Below are 16,380 nucleotides of genomic sequence, written 5' to 3' on the forward strand. Positions count from 1 at the left end.
AATTTAAATCTAAGCAGGGGGAGGTTATTAGGGACTTAAGTGAATGTAATATCAGAGAGATATAACATACACTCCCCTATCCCAAATGGCTATGATTTTCCCCAATTATTTTTTTAAACCATAAGCCAATATCATCACGAATATTGACACAAGCATTTTTATTTTATTTTTTATTTTTGCAGGGCAATGAGGGTTAAGTGACTTGCCCAGGGTCACACAGCTAGCAAGTGTCAAGTGTCTGAGGCTGGACTTGAACTCAGGTCCTCCTGAATCCAGGGCCTGTGCTTTATCTACTACACCACCTAGCTGCCCCCTTCCCCAATTATTTTTATTTTTTTTCAGGGCAATGAGGATTAAGTGACTTGCCCAGGATCACACAGCTAGTAAGTGTCAAGTGTCTGAGGCTGGATTTGAACTCAGGTCCTCCTGAATCCAGGGCAGATGCTTTATCCACTGTGCCATCTAGCTGCCCCTATTTTTCCCAATTATTTATGCCAGTGCCTATTGATGACTATCTAAAGGTTCTGTTTTAGTTGTTTTTCCTTTGGTTTGCCAAGTAATACATGACTGAATATTCTTGGTATTCAAATTAAGCTCTGGGTTGCCAGAGGATAACCCAAGTTTGGAAAACTGGAGACCTTGCAGGTAACACACAACAAATTACTTCTCTATGAAATGCTTCAAAAAAGAATTGCTATTTTTGTCCTGCAAAGTACTGAAAATCTAATATGACTAACATATTTAAAAATGTACCTGCTGTATGTTCTCCTGCCTAAAATCTTAAATCTCTCATCATTGCCTCTGTGATAAAATACAGACTCCTAAATTTGGCATTTAAGGGCCTCCACAATCTGGCTCCAACCTAATTTTTAAAAAAAATTATTTTCATCGAAAACTTAAATATTAGCATTTCTATATACTAAGGACAGGAAAAGAAAATTATACATGCAAATGTGGATGTCATATGGTTTTTAAAGTACAGTTATCCCTTCTATATTGCAGGGGTTAGGGGCGTGGCACCCCCTTGATGTGGAAAATCCAAGTAAAAATTCTTGGCCCTCCCTTCATACCAGAGAAGAAATCTAGCTTCATGGATTTCCTTCTACTTTTTATTGATTTTTTATGCATCTCTGAGTTTCTAAACTTTGTTCCCAATTAAGTGCTCTCTCTCCCCTCAAATTTCTCTTCCTTCTCCCTGTCTTGCATTCTGTCTGTTCATGTCATATCAGCTTTGGTAGAATGTAAGCTCTCTGGGGGTAGGGAATCTTTTTTTTTTTTTTAATTTTGTGGAAAACTGGCCTGAGTCATGTTCAGGTGTTGCCTCTGATGCTTACTGGTTTGAGTGACTCATGACCCTTTTAATTTCAGTGATCCAGGCAACTATCATGAGTCCGAATTGGAAACAGGTCCTGATCTGTGTTTTTGGTGGTACTTCCCTTACTGGCATTTTCCTTTAACCAATAAAATCATAAAGTGGTAGTCTAAAAAAAAATCTGCAGCCTAGCACATAGGCAGCTTCTAAGTTGTTGGGTTTGTTTTTGTTTTGTTTTTGTTTTTTGAGCAGGGGAAGACACAAAGTCTGAATAGCTCAATAGGAAGACAGCCCTAGCAGTAAAAAAAAGACTAGAGAGGGCAGCCTATGTGTAGTTAGGGCTGTTTTGGATATAATAGCTCATGAGAGATGCAATGAGAGCCTGAACTAGGATGGCAGTGGTGTAAGTAGAGAAACTGCAAATGTCAGTTGTAATCGGCAAGCCACTAGATGGGGTCAAATTGAAAGAGGGGGAAGGTTGTTTCAGGGTAAAGATGTTTATTTTGGTTTTGGACATGTTGAATTTGTAGTGCTGACTGGGGCATCCAAGTGGAAGTATAATAGTTTTGTATAAGGCCAGAGTTAGAGATGAAGAATATGGTAATTATCACCATAGAGAATTTTTTTTTTGGGGGGGGGGGTGAAGCAATTCAGATCAAGTGACTTGCTTAAGGTCACACAGCTAGTAAGTGTCAAGTGTCTGAGGCTGGATTTGAACTCAGGTCCTCCTAACTCCAGGGCCAGTGCTCTATCCACTGAGCCACCTAGCTGCCCCAAATTATCACCATAGAGGTGATAACTGAATGGGATTCAATTTAATTCAACAAACATTTATTAAACATTTACTACAAGATAACCTCTGGGAATAGGAAGATGACAATTCAGTTGTCCTCAAGAAGCTTACATTTTACAAGGGTGGGGGTAGAGGGGAGAGGATTTAATTCATACACAAATAAGTATGTCAGAATGGTAAGGCAATCCATCCCAGGTCATGCTATTTGCCCCAGGGCAGGACATTTCAAGGCCCTCTAAGGAAGAAGAGGGTTGATAGAGCTGTGGTTTGATGGAAGCTGGGAGATGCAGGGTATGAACAAAAATCAATGCCGCCAGAATAAGGGAATTTATTGGGGTTTTTTTTTTTGTTTTGTTTTTGTAAGGCAATTGGGGTTAAGTGACTTGCCCAGGGTCACACAGCTAGTAAGTGTTAAGTGTCTGAGGGTGGATTTGAACTCAGGTACTCCTGAATCCAGGGCCAGTGCTCTATCCACTGCGCCACCTAGCTGCCCCATAAGGGAATTTATTAAATGGGAATCTGAATCAAGCATCTCTGATAAGAGTTTGACATTTAAGAAAACATATAACTGACACATTTAGAAGACTAAGCCATTCTTTAATTTCATTTTTAAAAATTCTGAACTTACCAAATAAAACAAACACTTTAATATACAGTACACTGGGGAACAGGAAAGAATTGTACATGAAACAGTGAGTAATACAAGCTACTTTCCAATAGATAAATGGTCAAAGGATATGAAAAGCTGTCAAAGGAAGAAATGCATCCGTCAAAAAACACTCAAAAAAGTTCCAAATCACTTAAAGGAGAAAAAAAAGATTGTTAAAAATTGATGTCTTTTGTTTTATGTCACTTGTTCCTCCTTTATCCACCAAGCGCTCCTTCCTTTGGGATGAAGATTTAAAAAGAGAGTAAGTAGTTTAACAAAACCAATGAGCATCAACCATGTTTGATAAGGCATGCAATATTGCACAACCATGGGCCTCCCCTCTGCAATTAAGGGGAGGAGGTACATTTTCTTAAATATTCTCTAAGCCTTTAATTATATTTTTTAATTGTTATGTTTGCATTGGTAGTCATTATGCATATAGTTTTCCTGGTTTACTTCGCTTTCCATCTGGTCATATGTCCTTTGATGCTCTTTTGAATTTTTCATTTTTATAATTCCTTATGGTGCAATAATTCTCTTACATTAATGTACAATTTGTTTAGTCATACATATTTAGTAAGCACCTACTGTGTTCCCAACTGATGGACACCTACTGTTTCCAGCACCATGAAAGGTGTTGTTATGAATATTTCAGTATAAATGGATTTTATCTTTCTGTTTTTGAACACCTTGAGGCGTATACCTAGCAGTGGGATCTAAATCAAAGACTACTTGTGCCAGGAATTAGGCTAGGCACTTAAGTAATTATCGCATTTGATCCTCACAACAACCCTGTGAGGTTCTATTACTTTCCCCACTTTACAGTTGAGGAAACCAAGGAAAACAGTGGTTAAGTGACTTGCCCAGGGTCACACAGCTAGGAAGTATTTGAGTCCGGGTTTAAACTGAGGTCTTCCAAACTCCAAGTCCAGAATTTTGTTCGTTGCACCACCTAGCTACATACATAATAACATTAGGCTGTCTGTCCCCAGTGTCTGGAACGGCCCCATTACCTAACATCAATAACAATAAAGCTAGAAATTAGGGTTTTAAGGTTGGAAAAGCTTTATTTATTATTGCCCCCATTATTATTATTCTCCTGTTATTCTTCCCATTTAACAGATGAGGAAACTGAGATTCAGAGATGTTAAATGACTTGCCAAAGAGCATACTGCTAGTAAATGTTTGAAGCAGAATTTGAATTCAGGTCTTCTTGGCCACAAATCTAATATTTCATTCATTTTGCCACCTAGCTGCCCCTTTCGCATCGTACTTACCAACCCAACTGGCCTAACTGCTGCATATATAATGACAATGAATTATCATTAACTTTTTCCTTTCTCATCCCATACCAAAGCCCTAGAAAATCCACCTCCACATCGTCTCTCTATTCCCATGCTAGTATAGGCCCCCCATGCCTAATACAATTGATAGCTTCTTTTTCTTTTTTTTAAGTGAGGCAGTTGGGGTTAAGTGACTTGCCCAGGGTCACACAGCTAGTAAGTGATAAGTGTCGGAGGCCACATTTGAACTCAGGTACTCCTGATTCCAAGGGCCAGTGCTGTATCCACTGCCCCAGTCGATAGCTTCTTGATGGGTCTGCCTACCTGTTTCATCCTTCAGTTATCAGACTTGGCCTCTTCTTATACAGAAGTGACCACATCATTCTTCTAGTTCAAAGTCCTTCAAAATCTCGTTATGGCTTTCTGAGCAAGTTCAAATGTCTTTTGCCTGGAAAGCGAGACTGCACCAGAACAACTCCCACCACTTTAAGGTGGACCTGTAAGGTTGGTACATTTTGGCCCCTCATTACTTTGCAGGCTTTATCTCATGCCAACCCCCAAGTTCTCCATGTTCCAGCCAAATGACACAACTCCCAGGCGCTTCTGTGTGCCTGATGCTTTTCTACCTTTGTTCCCTTCTTCCCTTTGCTTGGAATGCCCGCTCCAAACCCTTTCTTAGTCAATTCCTAGCAATCATTTAAAGCTCAACCCAAATGCCTTTCCTCTCCTACGCAGTCCTTCAACTCACAGTGCACTTTGCCACATTACCCTATCCTAGACTGTAAGTGAATGGGCAGTGCTATGTCTGAACGGTACTTGCCTGGGATTATGCAGCAGGCAGAGACATTTGCTGAAATACTGTATTGAATGAATGCGTGTGAAGGCAATACGGTAAAAGGTGGTATCCTTTCTGGAAGTTTGGCAGTGATGGGAGGGAAGAGAAAGACAAAATCGTTTGAGATTGCAAAATCAAGGGAGGCATTCTTAAAGATGAGAGAGACCTAAGTATATTTGCAAACTGAAGAGGATTGGTGATGCATGAGAAAGAGGAGATAATGAGTAGAAAAAGGTCATGGAGGATACTGAGACAGAATCAAATGAAATTCTCAAACACCAGCATGGAGGATAAAAACAACACTAGCATTTCCTCTACAAGCCCTTAAGATAAAATCATTCATGGGCTTCCCTTAGAATCTGTTTTGTGGAGTTTATCATACTCAGATTTAAAAGTTTTCTTTTAATTGGCTAGTCAAAATTAATATTAAAAAATGAGTGTTTTTAATCATTTTACCTAAAAATTCAGTCTCTTTAGCAAAGATGTCAAACTAAAATACCTTTTAGTTAGCAATTCTATTGCCAACAGGTTGGTTATTTTAATTATTTGTGGATCTCAGTTTTTCCTGACAGCAGGGCTGAATTTGCTTATTTGTAATTTCTGCTTCTGTCTTCCAGAGCCAGATGGAACACGAAGTCACTTCTCACCTGACGCTCTCCTTTCAAAGACAGCTCTCATATCCCTTCTGTCTTTTCTTCCTCAGATGAAACATACCCTTTACATAATTTGCATGTGCCATGAACTAAAGGTCCTTCCCCATCCTGCTCACCCTATTTTGGACCCTGTCCAGATGACCAATATCCTTAAACTATAGCACCCAGAACTGAAAGGAGTACTCCAGATCAGAGGTGATGAGGGCAGAGTGCAGTGGGAATATAACCTCCATTCTTGGAAGTGAAGCCCCTCTTTATAAAGTCAGAGAATGTTCATATTTTTGGATACTACAGCATACTGCCAACTAATACTGTCTACAGTCAACTACACCCCACCTCTCCTATCTTTTTTCAAGACTTGCTGTACCTTCTAGCTATTGGCAGATCTATAAGCTTCTGAGAAGGTCCTTGACATTGACACAAGCTAGGGTAGGCAACTTTATGGAGAATGAATAATCCACAGCAAAACTCAAGTCAAAAATAACTCAGTTTGGTTTTCATCCTTGGAATTCAGATGCCAAAATAGTTCTTACTTTTACACAGATTTCTGGGTGGATCTGCCTTTCCCAGTGAATTCAAATAACTTTGATTGGTTACCAAGGCTTTTTATTTGACCCACCCAGTCCCTTCCAAATGGCTGATTGTCAGAAACTGACCTTCCATAATGAAAGGGTATTTACTATTTAATTTTTCTTGTTCTTTTCTCCAAGAATTTTCAATAAAAATGATTTTAATCTGCATTAAAAAATATCTGTCAGGGCAGCTAGGTGGCGCAGTGGATAGAGTACTGGCCCTGGAGTCAGGAGGACCTGAGTTCAAATCCAGCCTCAGACACCTGACCCTTACTAGCTGTGTGACCCTGGACAAGTCACTTAATCCCAATTGCCTCACTAAAAAAACAAAACAAATAAAGCAGACATGGAAGGTACAGATTGTGAAGGGTTTTGGATGTCCAGAAGGACTATGGACTTGTTGACAGAGGAAAAGGGGAGCCATTCAGGCAGTGTGATTTGGTCAGACCTGTACATCAGTAAAATCGCTTTGGCATCTGTGTGGAATGTACACTGGAGAGCTTAAGAGAAGTGAAAAAGACCAACCAGTACAGGTCCAAAAGTACAGGTGAGAAGTGAGAAGGGCCTGATAGAGGTGATACAGTGGTAGCTATGTGAATGGTGAGGAGGAGACAGTTCTAAGAGAAGTTGTCACTGATGAGACTCAGCAATTTTGTGGAGATTGAGGAGTTAAAGGTAACAATTTAGGTTTCAAACATGCATGACCAAAAAGATGGCCATCCTCTAGGGAGAAACCAGAAGTTTGGAGGAAAAACCAATTATTTCAGGTAAGTTGAACTGGAGGTACCCACAGGACATCTAGTTCAAAATGTCCAATAGAAAGCTGGTGTTGGAATACCAGAGCTCACACTGGAGAGAATGAGATTCCCCAAAGAGCATAGAGCAAAAGGAGAAGAGGACCCTGGACAGGGCCTTGGGGCAGTCAGTTAGCAGGCATGAGGCATGATATGGACAGGGAGCCAGCAAAGGATACTGAAGAGTGGTCATATGTTGGAGAAGCTGCAGAAGGTGCCCCAAACACCTAGAACAAGTTTTTCTAGTTTTTTCTTGCCTTCCCTTTGATATAACGGCTCTCCACGTTACCCTTAACAACCATACCAGGCTGAATGGCAGTGTGAGGACAGCCTAGGAGCAAACTGGCCTCTGGGCTGTAGTTTCAGCATCAAAGCACAACGTGCCAAGGATCAAAGATGAGCACGGACTACTAGAAAACCTGACACTGGAGGAAAAAGGGCTGGGCTCCAGACTAAGCCCTGACCCTCCAGGCCTTAAATGTTCTCATCTGTAAAACAAGGGGAAATTGGGCCAGATAACTCTTCTGATTCTTTTTTACTCTAACATGCTATGCTATTATGGCATTAGGTCAGTGAATGAGGATGCCAATGCTGGAAGGTATGAAAAATACAACTGATTCATGAGACAAAGAAAATATCTTTACTTGTATATCAACGACTCTAGGACTCGGAAGAGTGAAGTAATAAGGGTTTGTTTTTGTTTTTGAATCAGAGAAAATGTCAAAAAATTAAGTGTCCGGTTCAGAGTTGAGAACCATAAAAAGAGTCTAGCTATTTTGTCCTCTTGTCCTGGTATTTCCTTTTTTTTCTTCTTCTTTTTTTTTTGTTGTTGTGGTTTGTCCTGGTATTTCAAAACCCATCTCTGGCATGTGTCGAGCTGAACTGGAAGCAGACACTACTCAAGTTCTCAAAACCTTTAAGTTGTTCCATGTCATTCATCCACAGTCTCTTTCTTTTTCTTCTTCTTCTTCTTCTTTTCTGGACTCTGAAAATAATTAAACAGGATAGAGAATTTTTTTAGTGAGCTCTGAAAACAACTCTCAATTTATGCTAGCAAATATTTTTTTTAAAAATTCTAATAAATAAGCCTTTTACGATCGTTATTTAAATCTAGAAATGTGACATCACAAGCTCTCTCACCCCCAAAACTCTTTCCCTTTCTCCTGTTCCAGGGGGTTGGCAAACTACAATTCAAAATGTGGCCAACCACCTTCTTTTGTATAGCTCCTAAAAATGGTTTTTACATTTGAAAATAATTTATTGCATTAAAAAATGTAAAAGCCATTCTTAGCTCACTGGCTGTACAAACTGACTCTTGTTCTATTCCAAACCCTCAGTAAAATAATCAGCCACAAAGTAATGGAGTTTCGTAAATACAAGTACCAGAAGAAAATCAAGTTGTAAATGATTTTGCCTATCCATCAAAAAAGATGAATATTAGATGGCTGTGTATGGTACCAATATATAATGATTTACATGTAGGCTTGTTTCCACAACCAGAAATAATACAGTAATTAAATTTGAATCATACTTCAATGACTATACTAGTGGATGGCTCCTCCTCTGAAGGAATTTCTTCTTTAACTTTCTTCTTTTTTTCCTTTTTATCCTTTTTCTTTTTCTTCTTTGCAGAATCAATTTCTACTTCTTCATCTTCCTCTGTAAAGAAGAAAAAATACAGATCATGTAGTCCAACTTTTTCTTTTAAACAAGTTGACGGCTTGAGGTTTGTCAGAATTCCTCACAATGGACCTCAATGCCTTCAGGATCCTTGCAGCCAAAAAGAGCATCTACCTCCAAAAGACATCATTTGACTTTTTGACATGAACCCATGGCAGAAGTAGAAGAAACCAGAAAAACCATCCAATTTCTTCATTTTACAGAGAGCAACATGAAGCAGCTCCTATGAGTCCTTGACAAAGGGACAGCAATGTAGATGAACTTTTTGTGCTCACAGCATTTTGTTTTTAGTGCTGGTTTAAGAGGACTCACTCTCACTCCCCCCCCTTTGGGGCACCCACTTAGGAACAGCTGTCTTAAGAAAAGAGATGTTTTATGACACTGAAAGAGTTTCTCAGTTACAAATTGGCTAGGCTTTATAGGGGCCTAACTCCAAACCCTGACATCACAAGCACCCAGCTCTAGCAACCAAACTTAGAATACTATGATTATATTTAAGGTCCCCTCCAAGATCACTAATCAGCAACTAACAAAGAAACTCAAGTATAGCTTAGACAAAAGAGAAATTCAAAACAACCTTTAACTTCTACAATCTTGGGTTTTTTTGCTTTTACTTCAACCTTCGGTTCATCATCATCATCTTGTTCTTCTGACACTTCTTGAAACTTGCGTTTCTTAGACAATGTTGGAAGAGTTGAGTCACCGGATGGATCATAAGTTTTTATTTCACTGAAAGAGAGCCAAGTAATTTCATAAAGCTCTACAGATATTTGTGGATCTTTTTAACTGGAAGATTTTTGGAATTCTATACAGGGTGCCATAATGCAGGTTTTAACACTAGAGAGTGTTATGACTTGTATTTAAATGTTTAGGGAGGTGTATGAGTCAAATATTAAAATGAACTTTTCAAGAAAGTCTAATAGCTAAATAGTGGTGAACTAGCGGAATCAATGTTCCCCCATTTAGAAGTCACAATGGCACAAAATCATCTTAAGATCTCCGTCTAGATTGCCAAGAAGATGCACCTTGTGACAGTTAAGTTTACAGCAGGTGCAGCTGAGCCCTCCCCTTATACAATGAGCACCCGCCCACTTACCTTTTATGGAAATACTTTTCTGTTTTTGCTAATGCCTTTCCTGTGCCACTGATTTTTCTTATCTGAAAAGGAAAAGAATAGTTACCCACAATCAAACTATCCATTTGGTTTCTCATTTATCCATATTACCTGTACTTGTAGACTTTATGCTAGTGTCCAATGAAATCACTGAAATAAGACAAAAAAAGTTCACAAGGGACACAGGAGGACTGGGTTAACTTTTTGTGAATGTGTCACTTATATACTGCTTTATGGTTTACAAAGCAATTAATAGACACTTGTGCATTTACAACTTGCAATAATCATGTGTGGTAGGTACTAACACTATCGCCATCCCCATTCTATAGATGAGGAAAGTAAAACTCTCTATGGCAACCAGGTAGTTCAGTGAATAGGGTGTTGAGGGCCTAGAGTCATGAAGCCAAGAGGTCAAATCTGGCCCCAGACACTATGTGACCCTGGAAAACTCATGTAAGCGCTGCCTGCCTGCCTCAGTTTCCTCAAATGTACATCAGGGATAATAACAGCACCTACCTCCCAGGGTTGTTGTGATAATCAAGTGAGCTACTGTCTGTAAGATGCTGGGTACGACATAAGCAGGCACGTAATATAACACTCTCCACACCCATCCCCTGCTGGGATCACACTGTTAGTCAATGTCAGAAAAAGACTTTGAAGCCAGGTCTTCTTGACGATGTCAGGCACTCCACTATATCCTGTACTTGGTTTTGTTAGACATAACACAAAGAAGAAACTCTTCTAGACTTGTAGTGGAATGCCAGGATGATGCCGGTTGATAAACTGTTCCTGGCTTCTTACCATTTAAAAACACACACACACACACACACACACACACACACACACACACACACGACTGAGCATGGTAAACATAAAAGATACCATTTATTTCTTTTTCTTTTTGTTGGGGTAATGAGGGTTAAGTGACTTGCTCAGGGTCACACAGCTAGTGTCAAGTGTCTGAGGCCAGATTTGAACTCAGGTCTTCCTGAATCCAGGGTTGGTGCTTTATCCCCTGCACAACCTAGCTGCCCTACTTACTTCTTAAAATGGTGAACTAGTAGTAAGCTTTAGTAAACCTCAGAAAAGACGTACAGTGATCTGCACAGGTATAAGCATTTAAGAATTCACAAAACTATTATTTTGCTCTTTGCTTGCTTTATTTAGGGCCTTAATTTTGTCCTTAATTAAAATGTACTAAAACTTCAAATTAACTTCTTCCCCTGGTAACCTTCTATTTTGTTGTTTGAATATTAGCAAGGACATAGCTCTTACCCCTCTCTCTTCCAAATGCCTCAGCCGAGCTTCTAATTTGGCTCTGTTTTCAATTCCCATCTCAGCACTAGAATCCTCTCCAAAAGCATCATAACGGATAGCCAAAGCAGTTTTGGCTGCCAACATTCGAGAAATCTGGAAGAGACACAGAGGATAAGGACATTTGACACACCAAGATAATACAGTTATACTGCCCTCTCTGCATTCTTTTTCTTGTCATTTCCAAGCTTCTGTGACTAACACCTAACCTAACCCATGTTTTGACATTACCCAATGGGGGCTTGAGCATTCATGTTTTTGAAACACAGTAGCAGCCAAATCACCTAGCTGTTCAGTCTCCTTTTCCACTTTACTCCATGCTCTATTATCTCCCAGAAGTTAAAACTCCATTTTTGGAAAGCTGGTGGGTCATCACCAAGTGCCTGTCACATTCTCCATCCATGAGACCTCTGGCTCCCTTTCCTCAACATGGACCCCATGGCCTACCCCATTCCTGAGTGTTACACCAGTTAAGATTGTTCCAACAACCCTTGCTTTCTTGCCTATCCTTCCTTGATTCTTTCCTTGTGAACCTCCTTACTAGTCACACCCCCCCTATCAATTTTCTCTTCTTTTGTTGTTTCTGGGATTAAGTATCACTGGGAAAAAAAGCACAGCACCAAATGGATTCCAGCCACTACAAATGTCTGCTCTATAGCCACCAATGGGATCTCCGTATTTCTAGACAATACTCTTGCATGCATAGTTTCCTCCTCCACTGTCAATGTCTTGCTCTTCAGCTAGCTTATTCCATTTACCTACAAATTTCCTAAGGTTTCTTTAAGTCTAAAACAACCTTCCTTTGAGCCTCTTAGGTCACATCTAGCTCACATTCCATATTTCTACAACTGAAAAAATATGGCTATACCCAGAGCCCCTCCTTTCTCACCAACCACTTCTTCCAACTCCTGCATTGATTTCTGACTAATGAAACTAGTTCAAAGCACCCTCCACACCCCAACCAATCTTGTTTAAGAAGACTGACTAGCCTGTGCCTAAGGTTATTATGCAAAATGATGGAACCAGGATTTAAACTCTTGCCCCCAAATTCCTAGTCCAGTGTTTTTTCCTTATGTACCATGCTGGCAGTCCATTCACCCCTTCCCTGCCAAATTCCTTCATTACTCTAAATTAAACGATTAGTTCTATGCAGATATTTCACATTTTTATCTATTATCCAGTATCTTGTGCTATTTGCACCAGAGAAAAGATACTGTAGAAACAGCACTGAAGAGTCAAAGATGGGGAAAAGAGACTGATCCTACTGTGTAGGTACTGCAGATCCTGTTAATACCAAAACAAGGAATGTCAGTAATTATGGGCACATATGTTTTCTCTTCCACCTATACAAAATTCGCACAAGTCATCTACGTGTGTGTGTGTGTGTGTGTGTGTGTGTGTGTGTGTGTGTGTGTATCAAAGACCTCCTCAATTAGGGCATTAGGAAACAGACTTTTACAAGACAGTCGGCAGTGACCCACATCTTTACTAGTGCAAAATTAACTGAAAGATGTAGAGAATCAAAGATCTTGTTTATTATCTCTGTTGATTCTGAAAAAAGCAATGGATTCAGAATTAAAAAAACAAAGCAAAGCTTTCACAACAAAGCATCTTTACCTACATTACTCCAAAAATATTCAGCTGATGTTTTTAACCCCTCAGAAATTCTGTTAATAGACATCTCTCATTCTATAAAAAGTTGCTATCTCCTCTCCATTTGCATGGAAAAGAAGGCAATAGTTGAGACAAACTATGCCTGCTATATGATGGCAACACACGAAGCAAGACACTTCCTAGAAAGAAATTTTTGTTAATGTTTCTTCTTGAAAAACAGGTATCTGAGCAACCTATTGCAACTCACTTTTCCTTTGTTTTTGGGGGTGCTTTGGCCCACAAGGGAAGCATGATAAATCAGGCCATATTTAGGGGTATCCCGTCTTGTCTTCAGGGCTCTAAAAAGGGCCTTCTCAGCTCCAAGTATTTGCACGGTGGAAGCTGCATGCTTTGCCAAATTCAAAAGGGAACCTAGGATAGAAAGAGGTTACAAATAGTACTTAGTTTTAAACATGCAAAGTGTGTGAAATCTTGAATTAAAGTGTGGATGGTCTAGCATTGAAAACTGTAAAGATATTCTGTACCAGTGTGTATAGGTCTTTTTCTACAGCTGTTTAAAAATAAGAAGTAAAATACCAAATACTTTACCAGCAGCATTTAAGTTTAGGGTATACAAAGATCAGAGGAAGAGAAAAAGGATGTGTTTGAATAAACAATTTTAACTAAGGATAACATTTGCTCAAGTTCAAAAAGAACACTGATTATCCCCTTTTAGTTACTACCCTGGAACCTCACTATCCTATCATCTGAGTTCCATGTTGTGAGATTGGCATAATCATTGGCTAAGTGAGGTCCTTTTATATTTCACTAACTAAATCCCACTGGATCTTAAGGTGAACATTCTATTTTGAATTTTACCAGGTAGGTAGTGTTAATGCAGGGTTCTCGTCTACATCCCTGTGCTATTTAACCACCAAAGTTATAAGTCACGTCACAAGCTTCTAATCCAATCTAACAAAGGGGCCAGAAGTGTCTCAGAAGAGGTAGTGACTAGAGTTGCCCTCATTGAAAAGAAGTCAGGCAAACAAATTAAAATCATCATTGATCACTTTAGCCCTCAGTTTGAAAACCCACAGGACTTGTAAAAACTGTTCAGTAGCTTTTCTTTCATCTTACTGTAAGAACTCCTAAGAAAGCTCCTGGATGCTTATCACTAAAGGACACACAAAAAATTCAAATGACAATGACTTACCTGCATGAGAAATAAGCCTAGCTCCAACTAGCTCACCGACCATCACTGTCACATTGGGGGCTATGGCCATCATCCTGTTTTGGAGATATTCATACAATTGGTTTCGATACTCTGAGATCTCAATCACCTAGTACATACACACATACATAAAAAAAAAAAAAAAGGTTAAATATCCTCTAACAAACTGCTCCAGTCCAACTGAAGATTAAAAACAGCTATTACAAAAGGGAGTCTGGGAATACAGTTTTTAGCCTTAAATATAAAAAGTAACTGGCAATGGTATATATTATAGATATACATTTGTAATGAAGTAATATCTACATACACATAAGTATATTATGCATGTGTGTGTATATATATCTATATCTATATCTGCACATGTGAAATTGTATCTACATGAAACAAGTGAAATCATATGCACTAAAAAACAACAACATAATGGTTCCTTAGTCCTAAAAGTCAGTATTTTAGAGAAATTTTCCCTACTACTCCTGCCTTGTAAATATTCATGTACTCAAGAATTCCTCCTTGAAGAGACAAGACAAGCAGTGTATTACACAGCTGGCCTTGAATTCTGAAAGGTCTGGTTTTGGGCTCTGCCTCAACCATGTACCAGCTGTGTGATCCCCAGGCAACTCATTTAACTTATCAGTGATCAATATACTGGCATGGTATTTCACCCCCCAAAATTCTTCAAACTAATAGTCACAGGGTATTGACAAAGAGAAACAAAAATATTCCTCGGTCTGAGGAGTACAAGACAATTTAATAATACAGTACTAAGATGATCCAGGGTGAGGGGCAGCTAGGTGGCGCGGTGGCTAAAGCACCAGCCCTGGAGTCAAGAGGACCTGAGTTCAAATCTGGCCTCAGACACTTGACACTTACTAGCTGTGTGACCCTGGGCAAGTCACTTAACCCCAATTGCCTCACCAAAAAAAAAAAAAAAAAAAAAAAAGATGATCCAGGGTGGTCATACCATCAAATGGCAGGGAGGCCGAATATTGGGAAGATTAAGGAAATCCAAACAAGTGGCAGAGAAGAAAATGGTAAACTATTTAGATTTGATTGTAAAATATCTTTGTGATTTGGGAAGCTTGGAACTAGTGTAATAAGCACCTGGGAACAGCATCTGTTAACAAGCAGCTAAATCCAGATCTTTATAGCACTCTCATGTAGTCAGCTTCCTATTACGTTGTTTTGTTGCCAAGTGTGTTGGTATTAACGCTCTCAAATTAAACTTTCTACTTCAGTGACAATATTTGTCTTCTAAGTTAGGACTGCTGTATAGGTCTTCAAGGGAAATTATAGCATAATGCATAACCAAAGAATTGCTATTTGGAGGAGGATGGTAAGACCATGACCATAGGCTTGAGAGCTGTTGGAGGGGCCTTTAGGTCATCCTATTCAAATTCTTCTTTTTACACACAAAATCTGGGATTTAAACTTCTAGCTCCGAATCCAGTCCTTTCCCCAGTTCTATATTACTCCTCCTGCCCCTCATTTCTCAATCACTCTACTATTCTGAAGCTGATTATCTAGACTTGGGGTTACAAGGCTCCCTTACTTTTTTCTTTCTCCTGCCTCTAACTTGCCATCCTTTGGAGAGTACAGAGAGGAAAAATGGTAACAACTTATATAAAAAATTTGCTAGGAGTTTGAAATTAATTCACCTTGTGATACTCCCAACAACTCCTTAGGAGTGTGCAGACCTTTCCATAATTATTTCCCAAACGTGCAATTCGAGATGGCATCAGATGAGGTAGTGACTGCAAACCCTCATATTTCTGTATCGGGTGAGAATCGATACAAAAATCATCACTGCCATCCCTACGGTTACTCATGCTAACTTCCTGGCTGAGCACTCACTAGAACTGCTTTACCTGGTTGCAGAGGTGCAGGATATTGTTTATGTCTTCTTCTGAAACTTCAGTTCCCATAGAAATCTCTGCAGCTGCTTTCACCTCAGCTTCAACCTCCTCGGATAAAATTTCAGAAAGATCGGAAGAAGCAAAGTTCTGTCTGTCTCCTGGGGAGGGAAGAGACCAATCAATGATTGGCGAATGGATGAGCACACACATGACATGACATCAAAAGGTTAAAGATAAAATGGCCAAAGACCCAAATGACAAAATAAGAAATCAGTGAACAAATTTGGTTCTGTGGTTTTCCCTCTTATGACAGAGCTTTAGATACACTTGAGATTTTCTAGTTTTCTAGTTATTTAAAAAGTATTTACTCTAGGTAACAAGGGCAAAGCCAAACTCTCCGAGAGTATAAGGCGGTACACAGTAAGAAAAGAACTGTTTGTTTTGGCAAAAGCAGATTTGTAAACTTCCAAGAGATAAGAGCCTGGAATGTGCTGTAGTGAGCCAAGTGGTATCAGGATATTCTACTGTGACATACTAATGCATCATGAAACCATACAAAGAGTCAAACCCCACCAAGTAATTTCCATGTATCATAAACAACCCTCTCCTTGCTTCCTTATTAAACTACATGGGGAGCTTCTTTTAAAGCCTTCATCTGGCATCAATAAACTGCAAACTGACCACAAGAATCAATAGACATTCTT

At 39.4% G+C, this 16,380-nt stretch overlaps 1 protein-coding gene and 2 non-coding genes across 3 annotated transcripts in view; all 3 read right to left on the reverse strand.

Moving 5' to 3' along the window:
• Positions 1–7,508: 7,508 nt before the first annotated feature.
• NOP58 (NOP58 ribonucleoprotein) overlaps positions 7,509–16,380 on the reverse strand; it is a 28,636-nt gene continuing 19,764 nt past the window's right edge. The window contains exons 8-15 of the mRNA XM_043995772.1: positions 15,689–15,834; positions 13,806–13,932; positions 12,861–13,024; positions 10,961–11,095; positions 9,668–9,729; positions 9,149–9,300; positions 8,423–8,550; positions 7,509–7,876 (exon numbers count right to left, since the gene is read on the reverse strand). Coding sequence (XP_043851707.1) covers positions 7,823–7,876; positions 8,423–8,550; positions 9,149–9,300; positions 9,668–9,729; positions 10,961–11,095; positions 12,861–13,024; positions 13,806–13,932; positions 15,689–15,834 — 968 coding nt within the window. The 3' untranslated portion in view covers positions 7,509–7,822. The remainder of the gene's footprint in view (positions 7,877–8,422; positions 8,551–9,148; positions 9,301–9,667; positions 9,730–10,960; positions 11,096–12,860; positions 13,025–13,805; positions 13,933–15,688; positions 15,835–16,380) is intronic.
• Positions 13,583–13,662, reverse strand: LOC122752444. The gene has a single exon (XR_006356180.1). It is a non-coding gene; the product is annotated as a small nucleolar RNA SNORD11 (small nucleolar RNA).
• Positions 15,551–15,635, reverse strand: LOC122752445. Its single transcript, XR_006356181.1, has one exon. It is a non-coding gene; the product is annotated as a small nucleolar RNA SNORD11B (small nucleolar RNA).

Source organism: Dromiciops gliroides, chromosome 3, assembly GCF_019393635.1.
Source record: "Dromiciops gliroides isolate mDroGli1 chromosome 3, mDroGli1.pri, whole genome shotgun sequence".
Taxonomy (NCBI): Eukaryota; Metazoa; Chordata; class Mammalia; order Microbiotheria; family Microbiotheriidae; genus Dromiciops; species Dromiciops gliroides.